The 23,360-nt window shown below is 37.7% G+C and overlaps 1 protein-coding gene across 1 annotated transcript in view; it reads left to right on the forward strand.

Annotated features, from left to right (window-relative positions):
* SLC44A5 (solute carrier family 44 member 5) overlaps positions 1 to 23,360 on the forward strand; it is a 144,331-nt gene that overhangs the window by 99,276 nt on the left and 21,695 nt on the right. The window contains exon 19 of the mRNA XM_036754157.1: positions 1,198 to 1,292. Within this exon, the coding sequence (XP_036610052.1) occupies positions 1,198 to 1,292 (95 nt within the window). The remainder of the gene's footprint in view (positions 1 to 1,197; positions 1,293 to 23,360) is intronic.

A 23,360-nucleotide genomic window follows, 5' to 3' on the forward strand; every position in this document is an offset into this window, starting at 1 on the left:
GTCCACTTAGCCCACTTCATTTTACAAATGAGGAAACTGAGGATCAGGGACACAAGGTGATTTGCCCAAGGTCACACGTCACAGAAGCATCAGATACAGGATTTGAAACATGGTCCTTTAAATCCTCAAAGAGGTGCCCTTTGCACTGTATCTGAGCTGTGTGATGCCTTCCCATACCCTTTCCCCCAGTATATGTGTATATATTTACCTCAAATATATATAAATTATGGAACTCTCATTTGGTATTTATTGAATGACTGTGTGTGTGTGTGTGTGTGTGTGTGTGTGTGTACTTTGCCTATTATGCAAAAAGTATGGAGTCCTCCTCTACAGAGGAGGCAGCCATGTGGCTCAGTGGATAGAGTACTAGACCCAGAGTCAGGAAGACCTGAGCTCAAGTCCAGCCTCAGACACTTCCTCGCTGTGTGACTTTGGACAAGTCACTTAATCTCTGTTTATCTTGGTTGGCTGTTATGCTTTATGCTTGAAGAGGACCAAAATGACATCACTAGGTCATGGTACAATGTGTCCAAATGTGGCTGATCAGACCAACATGAGCTTGGAAAGCTCTACCACAGGTTGGGCACAAACAGTCCATATGAACACCCTGGGAAAGTTGCTTAATCTCTATTTGCCTTAAGCCACCTGAGAGGGAAATGGCAAACTACTTCAGTACCTTTGCCACGAAAACCTCATGGACAGTATGGTCTGTGGGGTCAGTCAGACATGACCACATGACTGAATAACAACAGCCTCCTCTACATGAGCACATCATGCGTCTATAAGCTAATCCATGAAACTCAGTATGAAACTCCAGATATGGGGACTACCTCTGCAGAGGCAGATTGCAGCCCACCTCTGGTTTGTTAGTTAAGTCCTAGAGAGCAGCCTGAAACACAGAAAGGTTTACATTTAAAAATCTGTGCCGTATCCAAGGTCTCCAGCTAGCAAGGATCAAAACTTAACTCTTTCAGACTTCAAGCTCAGCTCTCTGTGTCCTATGCCAAGCTGCCTCTATGGATAGATTGACCTGAGGAAAATTGTTCCAGAAGCCTTTTTCTATAAACTCTGATGCAAAAGAGGTGAATTAGATGGTTTGTTATGAGAGTAGAAGAAATGCCTTCTAAATACTTCCTTGTCTTACCAGTACAAATATCTCATTTCCTTATTTGGTTTTATCTCTTTATCTCTTACTAGATATCACACAGGTTCCCTAGCATTTGGATCGTTAATTATTTCCATTGTCCAGATTCTCAGAGTTATTCTGGAGTACTTGAGCTACAGACTTAAAGGTAAGATTCCAGAAGGCGTTGCCGAATAATGCTGCCCTTCATTGGCAATGTTCAGCTTCTTCCTCATCACCATCACCATCGCTATCATCATCTTCATCTTCATCATTATTGGTTCTTATTCTTATTATTACTATTACTGTTACTCAATTTTCATTTAAAAATATTGAGCAGAGAGTATTTCAACAGTCTGAAACAAAGGAAACAGACCTGTCCTCAAGCAGCTTACATTCTCTTAAAGGAGAACCAGCATGGGTCAATCAATCAACTAAGCATGTCTTAATTGCTTACTAGATGGCAGCACACAAGTCAGAAAATCAAACAAACCGTGTTCTGAAGGAGCTTATATTCCAACTGGGAAGACAAATACATTTATCCACAGAGGCCAAATTGATCTAAAGTGAATAAGTAGGAAGTTATTCGAGCGTTTGGAAGAGGGGTTTGGAAAGATTGCTTATCTAAGGGGTTGCTTGAGCCATCTCTTTTTATTTTTAAATTTGTATAGATATTTTCTATTTCTTACATCACAAATGGATCTCCTGGGTCCTCCCCCTCTTCCTTTCCAAGAGCCAGTCCATATGTCAATAGTGTTTTTAGAGAGGTCAGCACAGTTGATCAATTCATTGAAAAAGTCCCCACCACGTGCAACACGTAAGTCAGTTAACTTGCCACGCCCGTGAAGGGCTGAGCAGAGGCTCTCCTCCAGCTCTCTTCATTCAAGTCCTGCGTAATCTTGGTGATTTTGTTACATGCATTTTGGATTTTTTTGGGGTGTCTCTCTTTCCCCTTCCGTGGTTGTTGCTACTGTGTATATTGTTTTCTGGATTCTGCGGGCTTCACTCTGCATTGGTTCATAGACACCTTTCCGTACTTTTCTATATTTGTCGCACATATCATTCCTTATAGGACAATAATACATCATTACCCAATTTGCTTACCCATTGTCCAATTGATGGGCATCTACTTTGTTTCCAATTTGTAGCTAACACAAAAAGTACCCCTATAAATATTGTGGGTTATAGACTATTTGTTTGTTTTTTTTTTTATCAATCGCTTCCTTGGAGGTATAAGCTCAGTAATGGAATATCTGATTCAAAGATGGACATTTGAAATACTTAATTTGCATAATTCCAAATTCCTTTCCAAAGTGATTGTACCATTTCACAGCCCTACCAACAACACATAAGTGTGCCTATCTTCCCATAAGCTCTCCAACACTGACTGTTGCCATGTTTTTTTTTTTTTTATCATTTTTACCAACTTGCAAACCTCAGGGTCATACCTCAGGATTGGTTTGATTTGCATTTCTCTTTGCATTATTAATGATTTGGAACATTTTTCATGTGATTGCAAATGCTTTTCAGTTCTTCATTTGAAAACCATTTATTCATATCCTTTGACCATTTATCTATTGAGGAATGGCTAAGAGCTTTATATTTATTACTTGTTTATATATCTTGGATATCAAACCCTTATCAGAGAAATTTCATACAAAGATTTTTCCCCAGTTTGACACTTTCCTCTCCCTTTTTATCCTAAACGTGTTCATATTGTCTATTCAGACACTTTTCAGTTTTAAGCATTCAAAGTAATCTCTGTTATCTTTTGTCATTGCCTCTATTTCTTATTTGGTTAAGAATATATCTCCTACCCATAGCTGTGAGAGGAACATTATCTGTTTCTTTTCTCAATTTTTCATAGTATGATTGTTAATATTAAGGTCACATATACATTTAAAGTGTATTGTGGGTGTGGTGTAATGTGTTAGTCTATGCCTAATTTCTCCTACAGTTTTCCCAGCAGTTTATCTAAACTGGCATTTTTCCTCAGGTAACTTCTGTTTTCTATTTTTATCAAACGTTGGGTTCCTGAGATTCTTTCTGAATCTCCTTTCTCTGGTATGTTCCATTCATCTATATCTCTATTCTTTAGCCCTCCAAATGGTTTTGATGATTACTGCTTTAGAATAGTTTGAGGTCTGGAAGAGCTATCCACCCTTCACCCCAACTTCTTTTCGTGATTTCTATTTTATTCATTCCATATTCTAGATCTTGTATTTTTTCAAATGAAGTTTATAATAATTTTATCAAGATTTGTAAAGCCTCTCCTTGGTGATTTGATTGGTATAGCATTAAAAGTAGAAATTAATTTTGGTGGTAGTATCATTTTCATCTTAATTGGTATGGCAATGCCATGAGCATTGAAAATGACTCCAGCACTTTGTAATTGAATCTGTACAAATGAATGTGTGCCTTGGGAGGTTGGTTCCCAGATATTTTAGGCATGTTGTAGCTATTTAGAAAGAGACTTCCCTTATTATTATTGCTTCTTGTTATTACTATAGAGAAATCTTGTCAATTTTTGAGGATTTATTTGTAGCCTGCAACTTTGCTGAAGCTGTGAGTTCATTTATGACCTGTTCAGTTTCCCTTCCTTAGATAGGTTTATTTAAGTATTCTCTTTTCTGTTCCATTATTGGACAATTTGTATTTGTGTAATATGCATTTCATTTAGATTGTCTGCTTTGTTGGTATATAATTTCCTAACACTTGCTTTTATGTCATTTTGGTTGGTTGTGAATTCATGCCTAATTTTTCAAACTGGTAATTTGGTTTTCTTTTTTTTTAATAAATAAAATTAATCAATGGCTTATCTATTTATTGTTTTTTTAAGTTCCTAGTTTTATTAGTTTGTTGTTTTTACTTTTAATTTTTTTTAAAAATTAATCTCTTTTGATATTCAAGATTTCTATTTTGGTGTTTGGTTGGGGTTTTCAGTTTTGTTTTTGTTTTTCAAGGATTATTTTAGGTGCATGCTAAATTAATTAATCTTTTCTTTTCCTTTTTTATTGAAGTAAACGTTTAGAGATATAAATTTTCCCCTAAGTGCTCCTTTAGCTGCATTCCACAAATTTTGGTACATCTCATTGTTGTCATTGTCTTTAATGAAATTATTGATCTATGACCCACTCATTATTTAGAATTAATTTATTTGGTTTCCAATTAAGTTTTAATCTATGCTTTAAAGAGCCCTTTTTTGAAAGTAAGTTTATTTTTATGGTCATAAAAAGATGAATTTAATATTTCTGCATTTCTTCATTTGTTGTGAGATTTTATGCCCTATTGCATGTTCAGTGTTTATGAAGGTACCATGCATATCTGAGAAATAGACATATTCCTTTCTATTCCATTCACTATTCTCCAGAAGTTTATCATATCTAACTTTTCTAAAATTCTATTTGTCTCTTTAACTTCTTATTTATTTTGTGATTAGATTTATCTAGATCTGAGAAGGGCAAATGGAGCATTCCTCCAACTATTACAATCTTACTTCTTCCTCTTGTAAATCATTTTGCTTTTCCTTCAAGAATTTGGATGCTGTGCCATTTAGTAAATATAAATTCTGTATTAATATTAAGTCATTGTCTATGCTACCTTTTAGCATAATGTAGTTTCCCTATTTATCAGAACTTGTTCCTTGCTCCTTAAACAGGTAGGGCCCATGCTTGTAACCACTCCTTTCCACTCCAGAATTATAACCCAGGACTGGGTAATGGACAACAGAACTGCCAGATGGCACACTTTCCTGTACTCCTGACCAGTACCAACACCACTATCTGTAGATCTTGCTGTCAATCTTCCTAAGCTGCTCTGGATTGGATGATGAGTCACTGTTAATTATTGTTGGTTTCAATCTGGTATACTTTCTACGTTATTGTGGAGGTGCTAAGGCAAAACAAAATGCTACCTTTCACTCTGGCATTTTGATTCTACCCTGCTTCAGCTGAGTCCTAACAGAAAGTTAGGAATTCAATGAGGTGGAAGTCAAGAGGCAGTGCATCCAAAGCATCAGGGATGGCCAATGCACAGGCATGGAGGTAGAGTGCCCTGTAGAGAACCCCCTCCCCCAAAAAAAACCAGTTAGCATAACTGCAGCATAGAGTATTGAAAAGACAGCAATGTCCAACTAGGCTATAAACATAGATCAGGGTCGAGTAGTGAAGGGCTTTAAAAGTCAAATAGGGGAGTTTGTATTTAATCCTTCAGACAAAAGGGAGCCAGTGGAGTTTATTGAGTAATAAATGATGGTGATGGTGATGATGGCGATAACAATAACAATTATAATAATAACTAACATTTCTATAGCACCTGTAAGAACATAAGAACACAAGATTTGTAGGGGGAGGCAGACTATCCTGTTGACTATGCCAGTTGTAAGGAAATAAGATCTGTTCTGCCCTGCTTATGCCAATTGTAGGGTGGTAGATCTTCTGAGAGAATACTGAATTATGAAAGTAAAAGAAGTCCATGCCACCTTGGTTATTAATAGATTTTGTTAGGGTTAACTAGGTTAATTGGGGGAGCTTATCCACAATAGTCCACTTGTCCTGGGTGGCAGCAGGACAAAATAGAGCATCCCCACACCTGCCCTCAGCCCAGGCCAGGTATTATATAGAAATAGAATAAAAAAAAAGACATAGTGCTAGGGATGAACCAAGGTCATATGTGGATTTTCCCATGGGGTAGTTAGAGCTTCTTTTGCTATTTATATTCATTCAAGGTAGTTTACATTAACTGCGAGACTCCAGGTCACATTCCTAGGCTCTGGTTTCCTCTGTATACTCCACCCATGATGATGAGCTCATACGTTTTTCATGATAGTATATTTCACAAGTTTTCCTGAGTGGTGCATGAGTGGTTTTTTTATGATGGAGGGAGCAGAGGAGTTCAACAATGAGTTATATTGGAGACACAGCTCACAACAGCAATACAAGCACAAGTAGGGAAACAACATGACCAATAAGAGAATGACCACAATGGTTACAATTTTCTTCCATCCCACCTCTGTGGAGGTGAAGCAAGAATTAATGGAACTTGGTAATTAGTGGGAGAACTGGACTTCTAAACTTAATTTATTATGCACTAGCTGAATTTTTAAAATAAGTTCAGAGACAAAGAAACATGGCATGAGCAATTTATCAACACATTGGGGATAATTCAGAATAAAATCAGTTGCAAAATGGAATCAGAATCATTTTATTTTCTCAATTTCCCCCTTTTTGTCAATGGAAAACCTGTTACATTTTTTTCCTAACAAGTTAATGTAAGAACAACAAGAATGATTAATCGTAGTACAAGTTATATCGAGAATATCTAAAACCATAGACTAATTTAGAGGGGAAATTCACGACACCAAGATAAATGTGAAAACTCCGTATACAAATAATGTGAAGCAAAAAGACCAAAATATGACCATCAACATTAGCTAACATTAAGTCTCCTTGCCTTTTAGTAACCCACTTCCAATGTCTATTTAATCAACAAATTTCATCCTGAATTGCAGGTGTCCCATGTAGTTGGCTCATCTCTACAAACATCTTCTCTTGGCGTTTTGGGATAATTCTGAAGTAGTCTCCTCTTTAGTAGATATGATTCTCTGGTTTGAAGCTACTTGGAAAGATCTTTAGATGTTCCTGAATCTTTTACAAAACAGATCTTAATGCAAGTTAGTACAGTCTCTCAAAGTTTACTTCTACAATCACTAGTTCATGTGGTGACAAGCAGCTCAAACCTTGTCATTCTGATCCTATTAACAATAGTGCTACAAGGGGGAATATCAAATTAGGAACTCATAGTTCACTTCAAAGTTCAGAGAATTTAGGTTTTCACATATACAATTAGAATAATTTACATTTCACATATATAATTGTCTGATCTTATTGCTTTCTCCAAATTTTTCACTCCAGTTAATTCAAATTTCTTTAGGAGAACCAGATGCTATTAAGGATTTAATCCTATATATGAAAATATAGTTACCCAATCTCTCGATAAGTAGAGACTTTCTACCCCTACATTTGATAGTTACACAAATGAATTTACTAACCAAGAGAATGACTTTATTACAAATGTAATAAAAGACCTAGGATGGCATGTGCAAATACAGTAAGTAGTTAATTCCCAATTGAATGTAGACATAATTGAATTGTGTTCATATCCTTTACCTACCACTTGCCCTGGTTATAGAAATTTACTATAAAAGGAAAAAAACAGAAACAGGATTATAACAGCATCAAAGCTAATCCTCCCGACCCAAGCCTATGGGCACAGATTGACTCAACATATGTATACCAAGGTAAAGCATCCTTAGTTCTTTTTTGATTTCAGGTTAGAGTCACAGTTAACAATCAGTCATGCAGTAATATTTTCACCTCACAGCCAGACTCAGATTAACCATGTGGGAAACATTCCTGTTCCAAAGGACATAATATAATAGGGAAACTAAGCCAAGAGGATCCTCCTTTTAGCCATGCCAACATTGTCCTCTCAGCTTCTCTCCTATATGCTGATCTCAACCTTTCAAAATTCAGAATCATATTCTCTATGAGTATCCTGTGGCATTTTCCCTTGACTGGCAGATTAATGACTTAATGATCCATCAAAACACCTATACCTGAATTCAAAACTTAGAACAATATCAGTTATACTCCCCAAAGATTTTTAGTTCAGATAGAAAGTTTCACTAATCACAGCTTAGGGCTAGATACAGTTATTGTCACTCTCATGACCTTGCAATAAGCAATGAAAGTTTACCACGACTCTCTCTCTCTCTCTCTCTCTCTCTCTCTCTCTCTCTCTCTCTCTCACTCACACACACACACACACACACAAAAGAGATTTCACTTAACATCCTTTTCTTGTTTTTCTTTTCTCATCCTCGTTGAGTTTAGACACATATTGGTATGAAGATCAATGATTAGAAATCATTTCTATATTATAAACAAACTGGTAGATTTTTACTGGCCCAATTCATTACTTAAGAATTGCATAACCCATAACAAGCTCTTTTCTCAGGCGTGGTAAGAAATATGACCTTGTCTAAACAGGTGGTTACAAGAAATCTGGCAAGTTTATAACTAAAGGGATTCTAAAAGGTCTTTTCTTTGTACCATTTCCCACACAGTAATTATCATTTTCCCTCTTTTTCTTATAATTTTTCCAGTCCTTACTGAGTCTCATCACTCAGCTATGGATATGACTGGCAAGATTTTTCCTGGTATTGCAGCTCATCTCTCTAGGAGTTCTCAGGAGGGTTTGGGCTTGCTCCTCCTGCTCCCTTAAATAAATTTATCTTTTTGGTAGGGAGGAAGCAAGATAGTTCTTAAAACTCAAACAAAATCTATTTCAAAAATGGGTAAGAGTTTCATGTCATTTATAGCAAAGTTTCTAATTTCAAGACACACGCCAATTTTAAAAGTTATTTTTTAAAAAAATTAACCAGTACTTAACTTTAGTTTATAAGATTTCGTGAGTATCTAAGCAAATGTTCCAATCAAACTCAATTACCTTTGGTTATTTCCTGATTGAACCTTTTTTCTTTTCCATGAAGCAGGAAAGAATTAATATTCCGAAGTATAAAACCACTGCTTATTTTTCTTCACTTTGAAGCTTCAGCGACACCCTGCCACACACACACACGCACACACACACACACATTTTATTATAATCAGCCAATCTTCTCTAGTTGTAAAACAATAAATCTGTCCTTTTCTCTATACTCCTCAAACCTGGCTACAATTCAGGAATGTAAAGGGAAAGGAAGAAGCTTTATGAAAACTTAGAGAGGTTCACATGCTTTTCCCAAGTAATACATTAGCTAACAAGACATAGAGAGAATGATTTGCCAGCAAAGTTTTTCCTTCTAAGCTCTGTGCACACAGTTACAGACTCTGACAGACACAGACACAAAAAACCCCACATAAATAGATCAAGAGCTCTGAGATGGTCTGTCTCCGTCTCTCTCTCTCTCTCTCTCTCTCTCTCTCTCTCTCTCTCTCTCTCTCTCTCTCTCTCTCTCTCTCTCTCTCTCTGTCTTTCTCTCTCTCTCTCTGTCTCCCTCCCTCTCTCTCTGTCTCCCTCCCTCCCTCTCTGTCTCCCTCCCTTCCTCTCTGTCTCCCTCCCTCCCTCTCTCTCTCTCTCTCTCTCTCTCTCTCTGTCTCTCTCTCTCTCTATCTATCTATCTCTCTCTCACACACACAAACACACTCAGCCTAAGAAATTATTTTTTTTCCTATGTGACATAAATGGGGGAGGGGGGCACTCCTTAAAGAAAGACAACCTTCCTGGGAATAATCCAATGGCTTTCCTTAAAGAATGAAAATTCTCCAAGGCTTTGAACATAAGGTAAAAGCCTTCCTTGCAGGGCTGTCTTTGGGAAACCAACAAGTTTTTCAAAGCTTTGAATGAGGCTCTAATTCTTTAAGGCTTTGCCTGAAGGGACCTTTTATAGTAACTCTTCACACTTAACAAAACTAGGCAAAAAGATCTAAAGCCACAGCTTTCTTGATTCTTGCATATTCTGATCTGACACTCCTCTTACTTTCTTCTACTTGCTTTTACCAATCATATCGCAAATAAGCTTAACTTCACTGAAGTTTTCCTCCTCTGTCTTTTACCTGTCCATCCTCTGACAAGATGACAAGACTGTAGTCAGAAAGGGAGGAAGGAGGGAGGAAAGGAGAGTAGTAGGAAGGGAGGGAAGGAGGGAGAAAAAGAGTGACAGAGAGAGACAGAGACACAGAGAGAGAGAAATAGAGAGACAGACAGACAGACACAGAGAGAGACAGAGACAAAGAGAGACAGAGAGAGAGAGACACAGAGAGAGACAAAGAGAGAGAGACAGAGACAGACAGAGACAGTGAAACAGAGAGACACCCCATATTCTTATACTCTATACAAAATGGTGAATTTCTGCATCCAATCTCAGGCCAAGCATTATATAGAAACAGAACAAAAAGTCATAATGCCAGGGATGGACCACGGTCATGTGCAAGCTTTCCCATAGGATGGTTAGAGCTTCCTTTGCTGTTTACACTTGTTCAAGAGAGTTTACACTGTGAGACTCAAGGTCACATTCCTAGGCTCTGGCTCACACTGCACAGCACCTACCATCTACACATTTGATCCTCTCAATAGCCCTGGGAGATAGTTGCTATTATCATCCTCATTTTACAGTTGAGAAAACTGAGGCAAACTCACATTAAATGACAAATGACATGCCCAATGCTGCACAGCTGGAAATTGAGGTCACATTTGAACTCAGGCCTTCCTAATTTCAAGCTCAGAGCTATATTCACCATACCGCATAGCTTCCTGAAAGAGTGACACCTATACTTAAGGAAAATTATTTTGGCAACAATGTCTAACATGGACTAAGGTGGGGAGAGACTTGAGGCAAGAAGACCAATTAGGAGGTTGTAGAAATAACACATACACATGAGTTTATTATGACCCAAGAAGGGAGAGTACAATACTCACCTTATAGTCTGTGGTGCCTTGCCCCTGAAGAGCCAAAGCTGGTTAGGTGCTAACAGGACTTAAAAGATGAATATTTGTAAAGTTTTCAAAAGGCATCAAACATTAAGGATTCAGAAATATGGCAAGACTGTCAGCTACTTGACAGCAGGGTCCACCTTTAGTCTTTCATTATATTCCCAGAACCTAGCTCAGTGCCTGGCACATAAGAGGTACTTAATAAACATTTATTGACTGACAGAAGACTTAAATCAGCTGATGCAGAAAAAAGGAAAAAAAAAGATATGTACAACTACAAGAGTGTCAAAACCAAAGAGGAGAGGGGCTGGGCAGCAGTTCAATCCCTCTGAACCAATAGAACCTCCCAGGAAGCTAACAGTGGCTGAGTTCAGCAGCAATCTATGAAAACCCAACCACATCCAAGCCAACAGACCCAAACCTGGGTCAGGAGCTTACAGAGTACTAAGAGACAGCCAAGCTCAGATTCACTGCAAGGACCTATAGGACATGAAACATTCCCCTCCTCCTAGGAGAGATGTGGGGTGCTAGGGGAGCATCACGTGACATACACTGTCATGTGGTATTGTGGAGTTCTGTTTAGCTATTCTTCTTCCTTAGAAGAGGAGGCTCAGTGTTGGAGGGATACCAGGAAGGGGCTAATGAAGATAAAACAAAAAGCATTATTAAAACTTTAAAGTGAAAAAGAAAAGAAAGACAACACTGCACAATGGGCACCAACATAGAATGGACAGAGTGATGGCCTTGGAGTCAGGAACTTCTGGGCTGGATCCTGCCTCGGGCTCTACTTGTTTGACCTTAGAAAAGTAACAAACTCTCTAAGCCTCCGTTTTTCTTCTGAAAAGCTGGAATCAATGGACTCTAAAGTCCTTGAAGCACTTAAGGGATACTTTTGGATTGATTCCCAACCCTGAATCTCTGATAATATGATCTATTAACAATCCAAAGAACTCTCTGGTCCCTAGAACCCTTCCAATCCTTGACTGATTGATTCCAACTATAATTCAACAATTATGTGCTATATGAACAGTACAAATAGCGCTTGGGTGACTGCTTTTAACATCTTGCTTTTAGGGAAAGAAAAGCAATTGTATGACCTCAATAAAATGGCAGGTGTGGGGGAAGATCTGTAGTAAGAGTTTTGCATAACAGTAGTCATTTTTAATAACAATTAAATTTTAGAAAATACTGGATAGCAAACTCTCTATTTTCTTGATTCATATATACTTAAGTACTGAAGATATCAAAGAATCATTGATTTTGTCAATGTGACTAATATCCTTTCCAACACTACAGCTCCCAATTCACTATTACACTATTATTCACACACATATACGTATACCACACAATATAGATAAACATACACATCATATATAAATACATGACTATGAGCCTTAATAAACATTTATAAAGTGCTTACTATGCGCCAGGCACTGTGCTAAGCTCTAGGGATACAAAAAGAGGCAAAATACAGTCTTTTCTCAAGGAGTTCACAATCTACTAAGGAAAATTTGAACACATATTAAAATATTTTCTTCACAAACAGGAAGAGAAATGGCATTTTTCATTGCAGAAGTGGAGTATAAGATAATCAGAGTACATAGCTCAGGTTTGTAGTAAATGTGGTTTCTTTGGTGCCTTGAGGTGTTCTGAGCTACCTGCGTCACATGACTTACTTAGAAGTTGTGAGGAAGGTGTTCCATTAGCCCTCAGCCACTCCAGAGACAGAAGTAGTTTTTAATATTATCCCAGCTCCACTGATGCCTGTGCTCAGTACACAGGGAAATTGACATCTACCTTCCGGGACTGGTTTCAACAAATTCTCCATAAAGGATGCACATCGATCTGCTTCGGACTAAGCTCTTTTTCTTTTCCTTGAGAATAGCAAAGATATGGGCTGGACTGTCTATCTACTTGATTCAATGAATGACTTCCTTTCCCCTTTCTCATTGTACTTGGCCTTGGTCTTGATATTTCTTTTTTTCTCACTTAACAGTATTTTATTTTTTCCAGTTACATGTAAAGATAGTTTTCAACGTTGACTTTTATAAAATTTTGAGTTCCAAATTTTTCCCCCTCCCTCTGTTCCCTCCCCCTTCCCCAAGAAAGCAAGCAATTTGATATAGGCTACACATGTACAATCATGGTAAACATTTCCACATTAGTCATGTTGTGAAAGAAGAATCAGAACAAAAGGAAAGCCACAAGAATTTTTTTTTTAAAAAAGTGAAAATGGTTTGCGTCAATCTGCATTCAGACTCCAGAATTCTTTCTCTGGATGTGGATAGTGGACAGCATTTCCGTCTCAAGTCTTTTGGATCATTGTATCACTAAGAAGAGCTAAGTCACAGGTGATCATTGCACAATGTTGCTGTTACTCTGTACTGTGTTCCCCTGGTTCTGCTCATTTTACTCAGCATCAGTTCATGTAAGTTTTTCCATGCTTTTCTGAAATCTGCCTGTTTATTATTTTTTTATAAAATAACAGTATTTCGTTACATTCATATACCATAACTAGTTCAGCCATTCCACAATTGATGGGCACCCCCTCAATTTCCAATTCTTTGTCACCAAAAAAAGAACTGCTCTAAATATTTTTGTACAGATAGCTCCTTTTCCCTTTTTTATGACCTCTTTGTGATACAGACCTAGTAGTGGTGTTGCTGGATCAAAGGGTATGCACAGTTTTATAGCCCTTTGGGCATAGTTCCAAATTGACCTCCAGAATGACTGATCAGTTCACAACTACACCAACAATGCATTAGTGTTCCAATTTTCCTACATCTTCTCCAGCATTTATCATTTTCCTTTTCTGTCATATTAGCCATTCTGATAGGTATGAGGTGATGATACCTCAGAGTTGCTTTAATTTGCATTTCTCTGATCAATAGTGACTTAAAGAATTTTTATATGACATAAAAATATGCATTAATATTTTCATCTGAAAACTGCCTATTTATATCCTTTGACCATTTATCAATTGGGGAATGACTTATATTCTTATAAATTTGATTCAGTTCTCTATATATTTTAGAAATCAGGCCTTTATCAGAAATACTAGCTGTAAAAATTGTTTCCTAGCTTTCTGCTTTCCTTCTAATCTTGGTTGCATTGGTTTTGTTTGTGAAAAAAATTAATTTAATATAATCAAAATTATCTATTTTGCATTTCATAATGTTCTTTATTGCATGTTTGGTCACAGATTCTTCTATTCTCCATAGATCTGACAGGTAAATTATTCCTTGCTCTCCTAATTTGCTTATGGTATCACCCTTTGTGTGTAAATCATGTACCTATTTCAACCTTATCTGTATATAGGGTGTGAGATGTTGATCTATGCTTAGTTTCTGCTGTACTATTTTCCAGTTTTCCCAGCAGTTTTTGTCAAATTGTGAGTTCTTATCCCAGACACTGGAGTCTTTGGGATTATCAAACAGTAGTTTATTATAATCATTTACAACTGTGTCTTATGTACTTAATCTATTCCACTGATCCACCACTCTATTTCTTAGATGGTACCAAATACTTTTGATGATTGCCACTTTATAATTTAGTTTTAGATCTGGTATGGCTAGGTCATCTACCTTTGCATTTTTCATCAATTCCTTTGATATTCTTGACCTTTTGTTCTTCCAGATGGACTTCGTTATCATTTTTCTAGCTCTATAAAATATTTTTGGTAGTTTGATTGGCATGGCACTGAATAAGTAAATTAATCTAGGTAGAATTGTCATTTTTATTATATTAGCTTGGTCTACTCTTGAACAATTGATTTTTTTCCAGTTGTTTAGATCTGACTTTATTTGCATAAAAAGTATTTTATAATTCTGTTCATATAGTTCCCGGGTTTGTCTTGGTAGCTAGACCACCAGATACTTTATATTGTCTACAGTCATTTTAAATGGGATTTCTCTTTCTATCCCTTGCTGCTGGACTTTGTTGGTAATGTATAGAAATGCTGATGGTTTATGTGGGTTTATTTTATGTCCTGCAACTCTGCTAAAGTTGTCAATTTTTTCAAGTAGGCTTTTAGTTGAGTCTCTAGGATGCTCTAAATATAGGTAATGTTAATAAGGTATGAAGATCTTCCCCACCCATTAATAGGCTTCCTGTGGAGCCCATTAAGGGAAGCTTGCTTAAGGGAGGCTTGCTTGTAGGAAGGCTTTCACCCCTCTTGGTAATAATTTGGTTAGGCACTGAGTCACAAGGGTTGTGATGCCTTCTGGCTCTGCGAAGTGTATATATACTCTGAGTTTGCATTTTGCTTTGGGGGCTTGCTTATGAGAAGGACCTTGTGATTTCCTGGTCGAGACTCTGAGTAGCCATATGTTCGAACCCCATGACTGCTCAGATGTAAAGGCTTTCTCAATCTAATGGTATATGTAAAGTGTACAGCAATATTGCTGTGATTCAGGCTGTCAGAGCCCTGTCTGTTGGTCTTTATGCTAATTTCTCTGCTTGTATTCTCTCTGTGTTTTCTCTGCTTGTATTTTCTCTGAAGTTCAGGATGCTGACCCTTCCTTTGAACTAGTGAATGAAATTAAAAGTAGGATTGTTAACCCTTTTTTGAGCAGTCTTTCCTAGAAAAGTACATCTAAGGACCTGAGCTAGCAGGCCATCTTGGGTATGCTAGGGTGCTTGCTGCTACAGCACACCATCATCTCATCTGCAAGGAATGGTAGTTTTGCCCATTGCCTATTCTAATTCTTTTAATTTCTTTTTCTTCTCTTATTGCTAAAGCTAACATTTTTAGTACAATATTGAATAAGAGTGGTGACAATAGGCATCCTTGTTTCACCCCATTCTTATTGGGAATGCTTCTAGCTTATCCCCATTACATATAATGCTTGCTGATGGTTTTTGGATACTGCTTACCATTTTAAGGAAAATTCCATTTATTCTTATGCCCTCTAGTGTTTTTAATAGGAACAGGTGCTGTATTTTGTCCAAAGCTTTTTCAGCATCTATTGAGATAATCATATGATTTCTGTTAATTTTGTTGATATGGTCAATTACGCTGATAGTTTTTCTAATTTTGAACCAGCTCTACATTCCCAGTATAAATCTCACCTGGTTATAGTGTCTTACACTCATGATAATTTGCTGTAATCTCTTTGCTAATATTTTATTTTAAATTTTTTGCATCAATATTGATTAAGGAAATTGGTCCATAATTTTTTTTCTTAGTTTTGGCTCTTCCTGGTTTAGGTATCAGCACCATATTTGTGTCATGAAAGGAATTTGTCATGACTCTTACTTTGCTTATTTTTCAAAATAGTTATATGGTATTGGAATTAATTGTTATCTAAACATTTGGCAGAATTCACTTGTAAATCCTTATGACCCTGGAGATTTTTTTCTTAGAGAGTTCATTGATGGCTTGTTCAATTACTTCTTTTCTAAAATAGGGTTATTTAAGAATTTTACTTCCACTTCTGTTAACCTGGGTAACTTATATTTTTGTAAATATTCATCCATTTCACTTAGATTGTCAGATTTATTGGCATACAGTTGAGCAAAATAGCTTCTAATTATTGCCTTAATTTCCTCTTCATTGATGATAAATTCGCCCATTTCATTTTTGGTACTGGTAATTTGATTTTCTTCTTTCTTTTTTCAAATCAAATTACCCAAAGGTTTACCTATTTTTTTTCATAAAACCAGATCTTAGTCATATTTATTAGTTCAATAGTTTTATTACTTTTAATTTTATTAATCTCTCCTTTGGTTTTCTGAATTTCTAATTTGGTATTGAATTTGGGATTTTAAATTTGTTCTTTTCTTAGAATTTTTAGTTACATGCCCATCTCCTCTTTCTCTATTTTATTTATGTAAACATTTAGAGATATAAAATTTCCCCTAAAAACTGCTTTGGCTGCATCCCATAAGTTTTGATATGGTGTCTTATTATCACCATTCTCTTTGATTAAATTGATTATTTCTATGATTTGTTGTTTGACCCACTCATTCCTTAGGATTAGATTATTTAATTTCTAACTAGTTTTTAGTCTATCTTTCCATGGCCCTTTATTACACATACATTTTATTACATCATAATCTGAAAAGGATGCATTTAATATTTCTGCCTTTCCACATTTGTTTGAGGTTTTCATGCCCTAATACATGGTCAATTTTTCTGTAGGTACCACTGAGAAAAAGGCATATTCTTTTCTATCCCCACTCAGTTTTCTCCAGAGGTCTATCATATCTAACTTTTCTGAAATTCTATTTACCTCCCTAAGTTTTCTCTTGTTTATTTTATGGTTAGATTTATCTAGTTCTGAGAGTGGGAGGTTGAGGCCCCCACTAGTATAGTTTTGCTGTTTGTTTCTTCCTGTAACTCATTTAACTTCTCCTCTAAGAATTTGGATACTATACCACTTGGTGCATACATGTTTATTATTGATATTACTTCATTGTCTATGGTACCTTTTAGCAAGATGTAATTTCCTTCCTTATCTCTTTTAATTACATCTATTTTTGCTTTTGCTTTGTCTGAGATCAGGGCTGCTACCCCTGATTTTTTTTCTTTTTACTTCAGCTAAAGCATAATGTATTCTGCTCCAGCCTTTCACCTTTACTCTGTGTGTACCTCTCTTCTTCAAATGTGTTTCTTGTAAACAACATACTGTAGGATTACGGTTTTTAATCCACTGCGCTATCTGCTTCCATTTTATGGGATAGTTCATCCCATTCACATTCACAGTTACTATTACTAACTGTATTTCCCTCCATCCTATTTTCCCCTGTTTACACTTTTCTTTTTCCTTTCACCCTGTCCCTCCCCAAACAGTGTTTTGCTTCTGACCACTGCCTCCCTCAATCTGTCCTCCCTTCTATCAGCCCTCCCTTTTCTTTTCTTTCCCCTTTCCCCCACTACTTCCCCATAGGACAATTTTTATAACCAACTGAGTGTGTATGTTATTGCCTCTTTGAGCCAAATCCAATGAGAATAAAGTTAAATAGTGTGCAACCCCTCCCTTCTTTCCCTCTACTGTAATAGCTATTTTTCACCTCTTCATGTGATGTTATTTACTCTATTCTGCCTCCCCCTTTCCTCTCCTCCCCGTACAATCTTTTTTTACCCCTTAAATTTTTTTATATCATCACATCAAAGTCACCTTATACATACACCTTCTGTCTATTTATACCCCTTCTAATTGCCCTAATAGAGATACACTTCTCAAGAGTTACAGGTATCCTCTTCCTGTGCTCTTATTTTCTTTCTTGTCTATGGCCTTGAAATTTCTTCTGCTGTGTGTGTGTGTGTGTGTGTGTGTGTCTGTCTGTGGTGTATCATAGCCTACTTCCATAGGCTATGCCTCTTCCCATCACCTATTAGGTGATTTGTAATGTGGAGGTGAAAAAGAGAATTGCAAGTATGGGAGATGCTCTGTGCAGGCATGAAGCCCAGAGACAGAGGGGCCAGCAGCTGGGGGAAGAACACAGAATGCACTAGGGCAAGTGATAGAAGGTTATTATGCAGATTTAGGGTGGAGCCAGAGCCTTCAGTGTCACTGTGGGCATCAATGAGAAGCACATTTAACTTTCAGGAGTTTTGTGTAAGACATACAAACTCCTCTGAAAAGATGTGCATTTGGAGCCTTTTCCCTTCCCTCAAGGCTCCTATGAGATTCTCGTCTTGCTTAGGCTCGTTTTCATGTCAGCAAATGGGTCTTCTTGTTTTTATGTCTCACGTCATGCTACTTGTCAGAGGATTGTCAAATGAGGTTGTCTCCAGATTCACATGGGACATGATTTGTTGGAGGGAAGCCTTTAAGCCTGTATTTTGTTCTGTTCAATCACATTCTTTTCCAAAATCCATTAACATAAGAACACAGCAGAACATTTTAGTCTCTCTACTTTTTAGATCATTGTAAGCCACAGTGATGGAATAAAAAATGACAAAAATCTGATTTTCTATGTTCAAGGACACCCTCATCGTGCGCTTCAGTCCTTTTATAAAAGTCTTATGCTAATGAAAAAGCAGGCCTCATGCTAGCATGTGCCGCCATCTTCTCACTTGCCACTTTAGTGAGAAGAGCTGCAGTATTTTTTACCCTCTCTTTTGCATTCTTTCACTCTGTTGTATGTTGAAGGATGCCTCGGGAAAGTCTTTAAAATTGTGTCAACTCTCATGCAGATTTCTTCTCCGTGTGTGTATGCATCAGCCTAGTTCACCTTCCCAACTTCCTTGTCTTAAGGGCCATCACTGTCTCCTTCCATAGCGCATCAGTTACTGACTGTCTAGAGTCCACATGTAGGGGTCCCACTGTCATAGAAAGGACAGCGAGGCTGTCTGTGAGCGCTGACTCTTCTGTTCCATCTCGCATTAGTTTAATAATAGCACCTACTACGTACATAGAGCCTACTATGTGCCAGAAACTATGCTAAGTGCTTTACGACTACTATCTCATCTCATCCTTGCAACAATCCTGGGAGGTAGGTGCTATTGTCATCCCTATTACAGTTGGGAAAACCGAAGCAAACCGAAGCTAAGCGGCTGAGGCTGGTGACTTTGCACAGCTCTGGCTCACTCAAATTCAACTCCCTTGCCAGTCAAGATATCACCCTCCTGGTGTCATTGGTCCTCTTCAAGAACAAAGGACAAACAACAGCAACAATGGCTAGTCCATGTCTGAGGCAAGATTTGAACTCAGGTCTTCCTGACTCCAAGTGAAATGTTACGTCAACATTGTCTCCAGAGGCACACATTGGCTCGTTGCTTTGCTGTCTTTCTGGTTTTCATCAACAGACACTTGCAAGATGACAGACCTCATTTAGATTCTACATCACATTTTCTAAATTAAAACAGCCTTGATATATCATTTCATATCTATGAGATTGTCTAAAATGGCTGAAGGAGAAAATGACATGTTGGAGAAGATATGGAAAAATTGGAACAGTAACTCATTGTTGGTAAAATTGTGAACTGATCCAACCATTTTGGATAACCATCTAGAATCATGCCCAAAGACTTATTAAACTACCCATTCCCTTTGACCCAGCAACACCACTACTAGTTCTATTTCCACAGATGATTAGGGAAGAAGGAAAAGAATCTTTATGTGCCATAATGTTTATAGCAGTTCTCTTTGTGGTGGCAAAGAAGTGGGAATTGTGGGAATCCTCTCTGGGAAATGGCTGAACAACTTATGGTGCATGATTATAATGTAATGCTACTGTGTTCTTAGAAATGATGAGCTCTATAATGTTGTTGTTGTATGTCGGTCCTTCGTTTTCAAAGAGGACCGTGACATCAGGGAAATGATGACGTGACTCACAGTTGACTTGGATTTGAGTGACGGAGGGCTGTGCAAGGTCACCAGCCTCACTTTCTCCTCCAGAGACATCTGGACCCAGTGATAGCAGGATGACTGGAGATGGCCCAGGATGCAGTGGGAGACCCTGGCCCATTTAGGCTGAGACCTTTTCATGTACTCACTTAGAGTGAGGTAACACCCATTCAGTGAATAGGCCTCTTTAAGAAGTAAGTCAAGGGATGGCCTCCTTAATTACAAAAAAAATCAAGCTGGGAGGAAAGGGAGGGAGGAAAGGGAAGGAGGAAGGAAGCTGCCCGCTTAACTTGGGGTTTTACTGGCTAGATTTCGATGATCTTAGAAAAACATGGGAAGACTTGCATGAAATAATGAAGAGTGTAATGAGCACAACCAAGAGAAGAAGCAATCAGAACGACTTGGAGTGAATAAGTTCTTTTGCCTATTATAAATACCCAAATTAACTCTAAAGGACATATGAAGAAAGTTGCTCTCTGCATCCAGAGGACTGATAGACAGAAGTGTGTATAGAATAATCTTACACTTGTGTGTGTATACCTGTTTATGTCTGATGATAGCCATCTCTTGGGAAGGGTGGGGGCATAGTAGAAGAAAAGAATAGCAAGTTATGCTTGGTAGATTTGCAGCTTTATGTACAATCATCTTTTCATTGTATTGTGTTATGGAAATGCTTCTCTTATTCCATAAATATGTACTAGTACAAAAAAGGCAAAAAAGAAGGTCTCTGCAGACATCCTCTCCTAAATAAAATGTTGATGCTTTTTGAGACAGGACTACAAATCTCAGGCCATCATCATTCTCTGCCACCATGTTTTGCACATTAGCTAATAAAATGGAAGCACCCTGGGCTGCCACATTTCTCTTCTTAGTAGGGTGATCTAGCATTTGCTGGATGAGGTGGCTCCTGCAGGCTCTCTGTTCTCATTGCGGAGTCAGTTTTATGGTAAACTTAATATCAGAATGAACATCTTTATTTGGGTCCATTTCCTATTTTGGGAAGTCATTGACTCCAGATTGGATTGGAATGGCTCTAATCACTTTGAATATCTTCTCCTATTTAAGAACTTCTTCCAACAGGGTATTCACTGTGACCTTTGTTCAGAACAGTCCATCAACTACTTATGGATATGACTTGGGATTTCTGGCTGTGTCTGGAACCAATTACTTTATATCTGTTGAAATATCCTCCATTTTCCTTCCTATGAGATTTTTCAGTGCTGACCATATCCAGCCCCTCCCACCTCTCAAAATATTTTTATGCTGTGCAGAAATGAAACTGATCAGTAATCTATTAACTAAGATCATTCATTTCTTGATCCTGAACCATATTTTCCATGATAGTTTTTACTGTCTTCTCCTATACCCACTTTCTCATTGAAATTGAATATCAATGCCTATGTTGTCTCATCTTTCCAAGTTCATTGTGGAACTTCTTAAGTGCGTCATCATTATCTCTCCAAGTTGTTTCTGCATTATTCCAACCATCTTCATTCTCTCCTTCAGACCAAATGGCTTTCCATCCATGCCATTCATCTCCCACTTCCATGCCTTTGTATAGGCTGTTCCCAATTCCAGGAATGCTCTTCTTCCTCACCTTGGCTTCTTGGAAACCTTAGCTCCCTTCAAGGCTCAGCCCAGGTGCCACCTCTTTTCCAAAATTCCCTCTCTCAATCATTGTCAGACAGTAAATAGTCAGTAAGGATTTATCAAAGGCTTACTGTGTCCTATGGTGCTGGGTACAAATGCAAAAGCAAACACAGTGCCTGCCTCCACTGAGCTCACATTCTCATTCTAAGTTTCACTGTGTATTATTTTGTATATAGTTCATGTTTATTGATCTGAACATGCCATGTCCGCACGAATAGAATGTAAACTCCTTGAGAGCAGGATATGTCTCAGTTGTGCATTCATATCATCCACCTAGCACAGGTTCCACTTCTCTCTTTCTGCTGCCCTCCAGAGGCATCCCATAGACTAAATAATATTTTTTTTAATTTTTTTTATCTTTAGTTTGCAACACTCAGGTCCACAAGTTTTTGAGTTCTCTCCCTCTCTCTCCTCCCCCCTCCCCTCAAGACAGCACGTAATCAAATATAGGTTCTACATATGCCTTAGCGTTGAACTTATTTACATAATAGTCAAGTTGTAAAGAAGAGTTGTAACCAATGGAATGAATCATGAGAAAGGAGAAATGAAACCAAAAAAGAAGGAAAAAAGAGCAAATAATTTGCTTCAATCTGCATTCAGACTCCGTAATTTTTTCTGTGGATATGCATAGCTTTTTCCATCATGAGTCTTTTGGATCTGTCTTTGAACCTTGCATTGATGAGAGGAGCCAAGTCTATCAAAGCTGGTTCTTACAAATACCATGTGTCTGTAATCCTGGTTCTGCTCCCCTCACTGAGCATCAATTCATATAAGTCTTTCCAGGTTATAATGAAGTCCGTGTGCTCCTCATTTCTTATAACACAATAGTATTCCATTACATTCATATACTATACTTTGTTTAGCCATTCCGCCATTGATGGGTGTTCCCTTGATTTCCAAGTCTTTGCCACCACAAAAAGAGCTGCTATAAATATTTTTGTACATACAGGTCCATTTCCCACTTGTGTGATCTCTTTGGGATACAACCCTAGAAGTGGTATTGCTGAGTCAAAGGGTATGCACATTTTATAGCCCTTTGGGCATAGTTCCAAATTGCTGTCCAGAATGGCTGGAATAGTTCACAACTCCACCAACAATGTAACAATGTTCTAATTTTCCCACATCCTCTCCATCATTTGTCATTTTCCTGTTTTTTTCATGTTAGCCAATCTGACAGGAGAGAAGTGGTACCTAATAGTTGTTTTGATTTGCATTTCTCTAATTAATAGTGATTTAGAGCACCAAATAATATTTTTTTTTTTAAATGCAATTTATTTATTTAACAAATTTGGTTTTCAGCATTGATTTTCACAACAGTTTGAATTACAAATTTTCTCCCCATTTCTGCCCTCCCCCCCCACTCCAAGATGGCGTATATTCTGGTTGCCCTGTTCCCCAGTCAGCCCTCCCCTCTATCACCCCCCTCCCCTCTCATCCCCTTTTCCCTTCCTTTCTTGTAGGGCAAGATAAATTTCTACGCCCCATTGCCTGTGTATCTTATTTTTTAGTTGCATACAAAAAGTTTTTTTGTTTTTCAACATCTGATTTTAAAACTTTGAGTTCCAAATTCCCTTCCCTCTTCCCTTCCCACCCACCCTCCCTAAGAAGTTGAGCAATTCAACCTAGGCCACAGATGTATTATTATGTATAACCCTTCCACAATATTCATGTTGTGAAAGGCTAACTACATTTTGCTCCTTCTCAACCCATCCCGCTTTATTGAATTTTCTTCCTTGACCCTGTCCCCTTTCCAAAGTGTTTGTTTTGATTACCTCCACCCCCATCTGCCCTCCACT

The sequence above is a fragment of the Trichosurus vulpecula genome, chromosome 4 (assembly GCF_011100635.1).
Source record: "Trichosurus vulpecula isolate mTriVul1 chromosome 4, mTriVul1.pri, whole genome shotgun sequence".
NCBI classification, from domain to species: Eukaryota; Metazoa; Chordata; class Mammalia; order Diprotodontia; family Phalangeridae; genus Trichosurus; species Trichosurus vulpecula.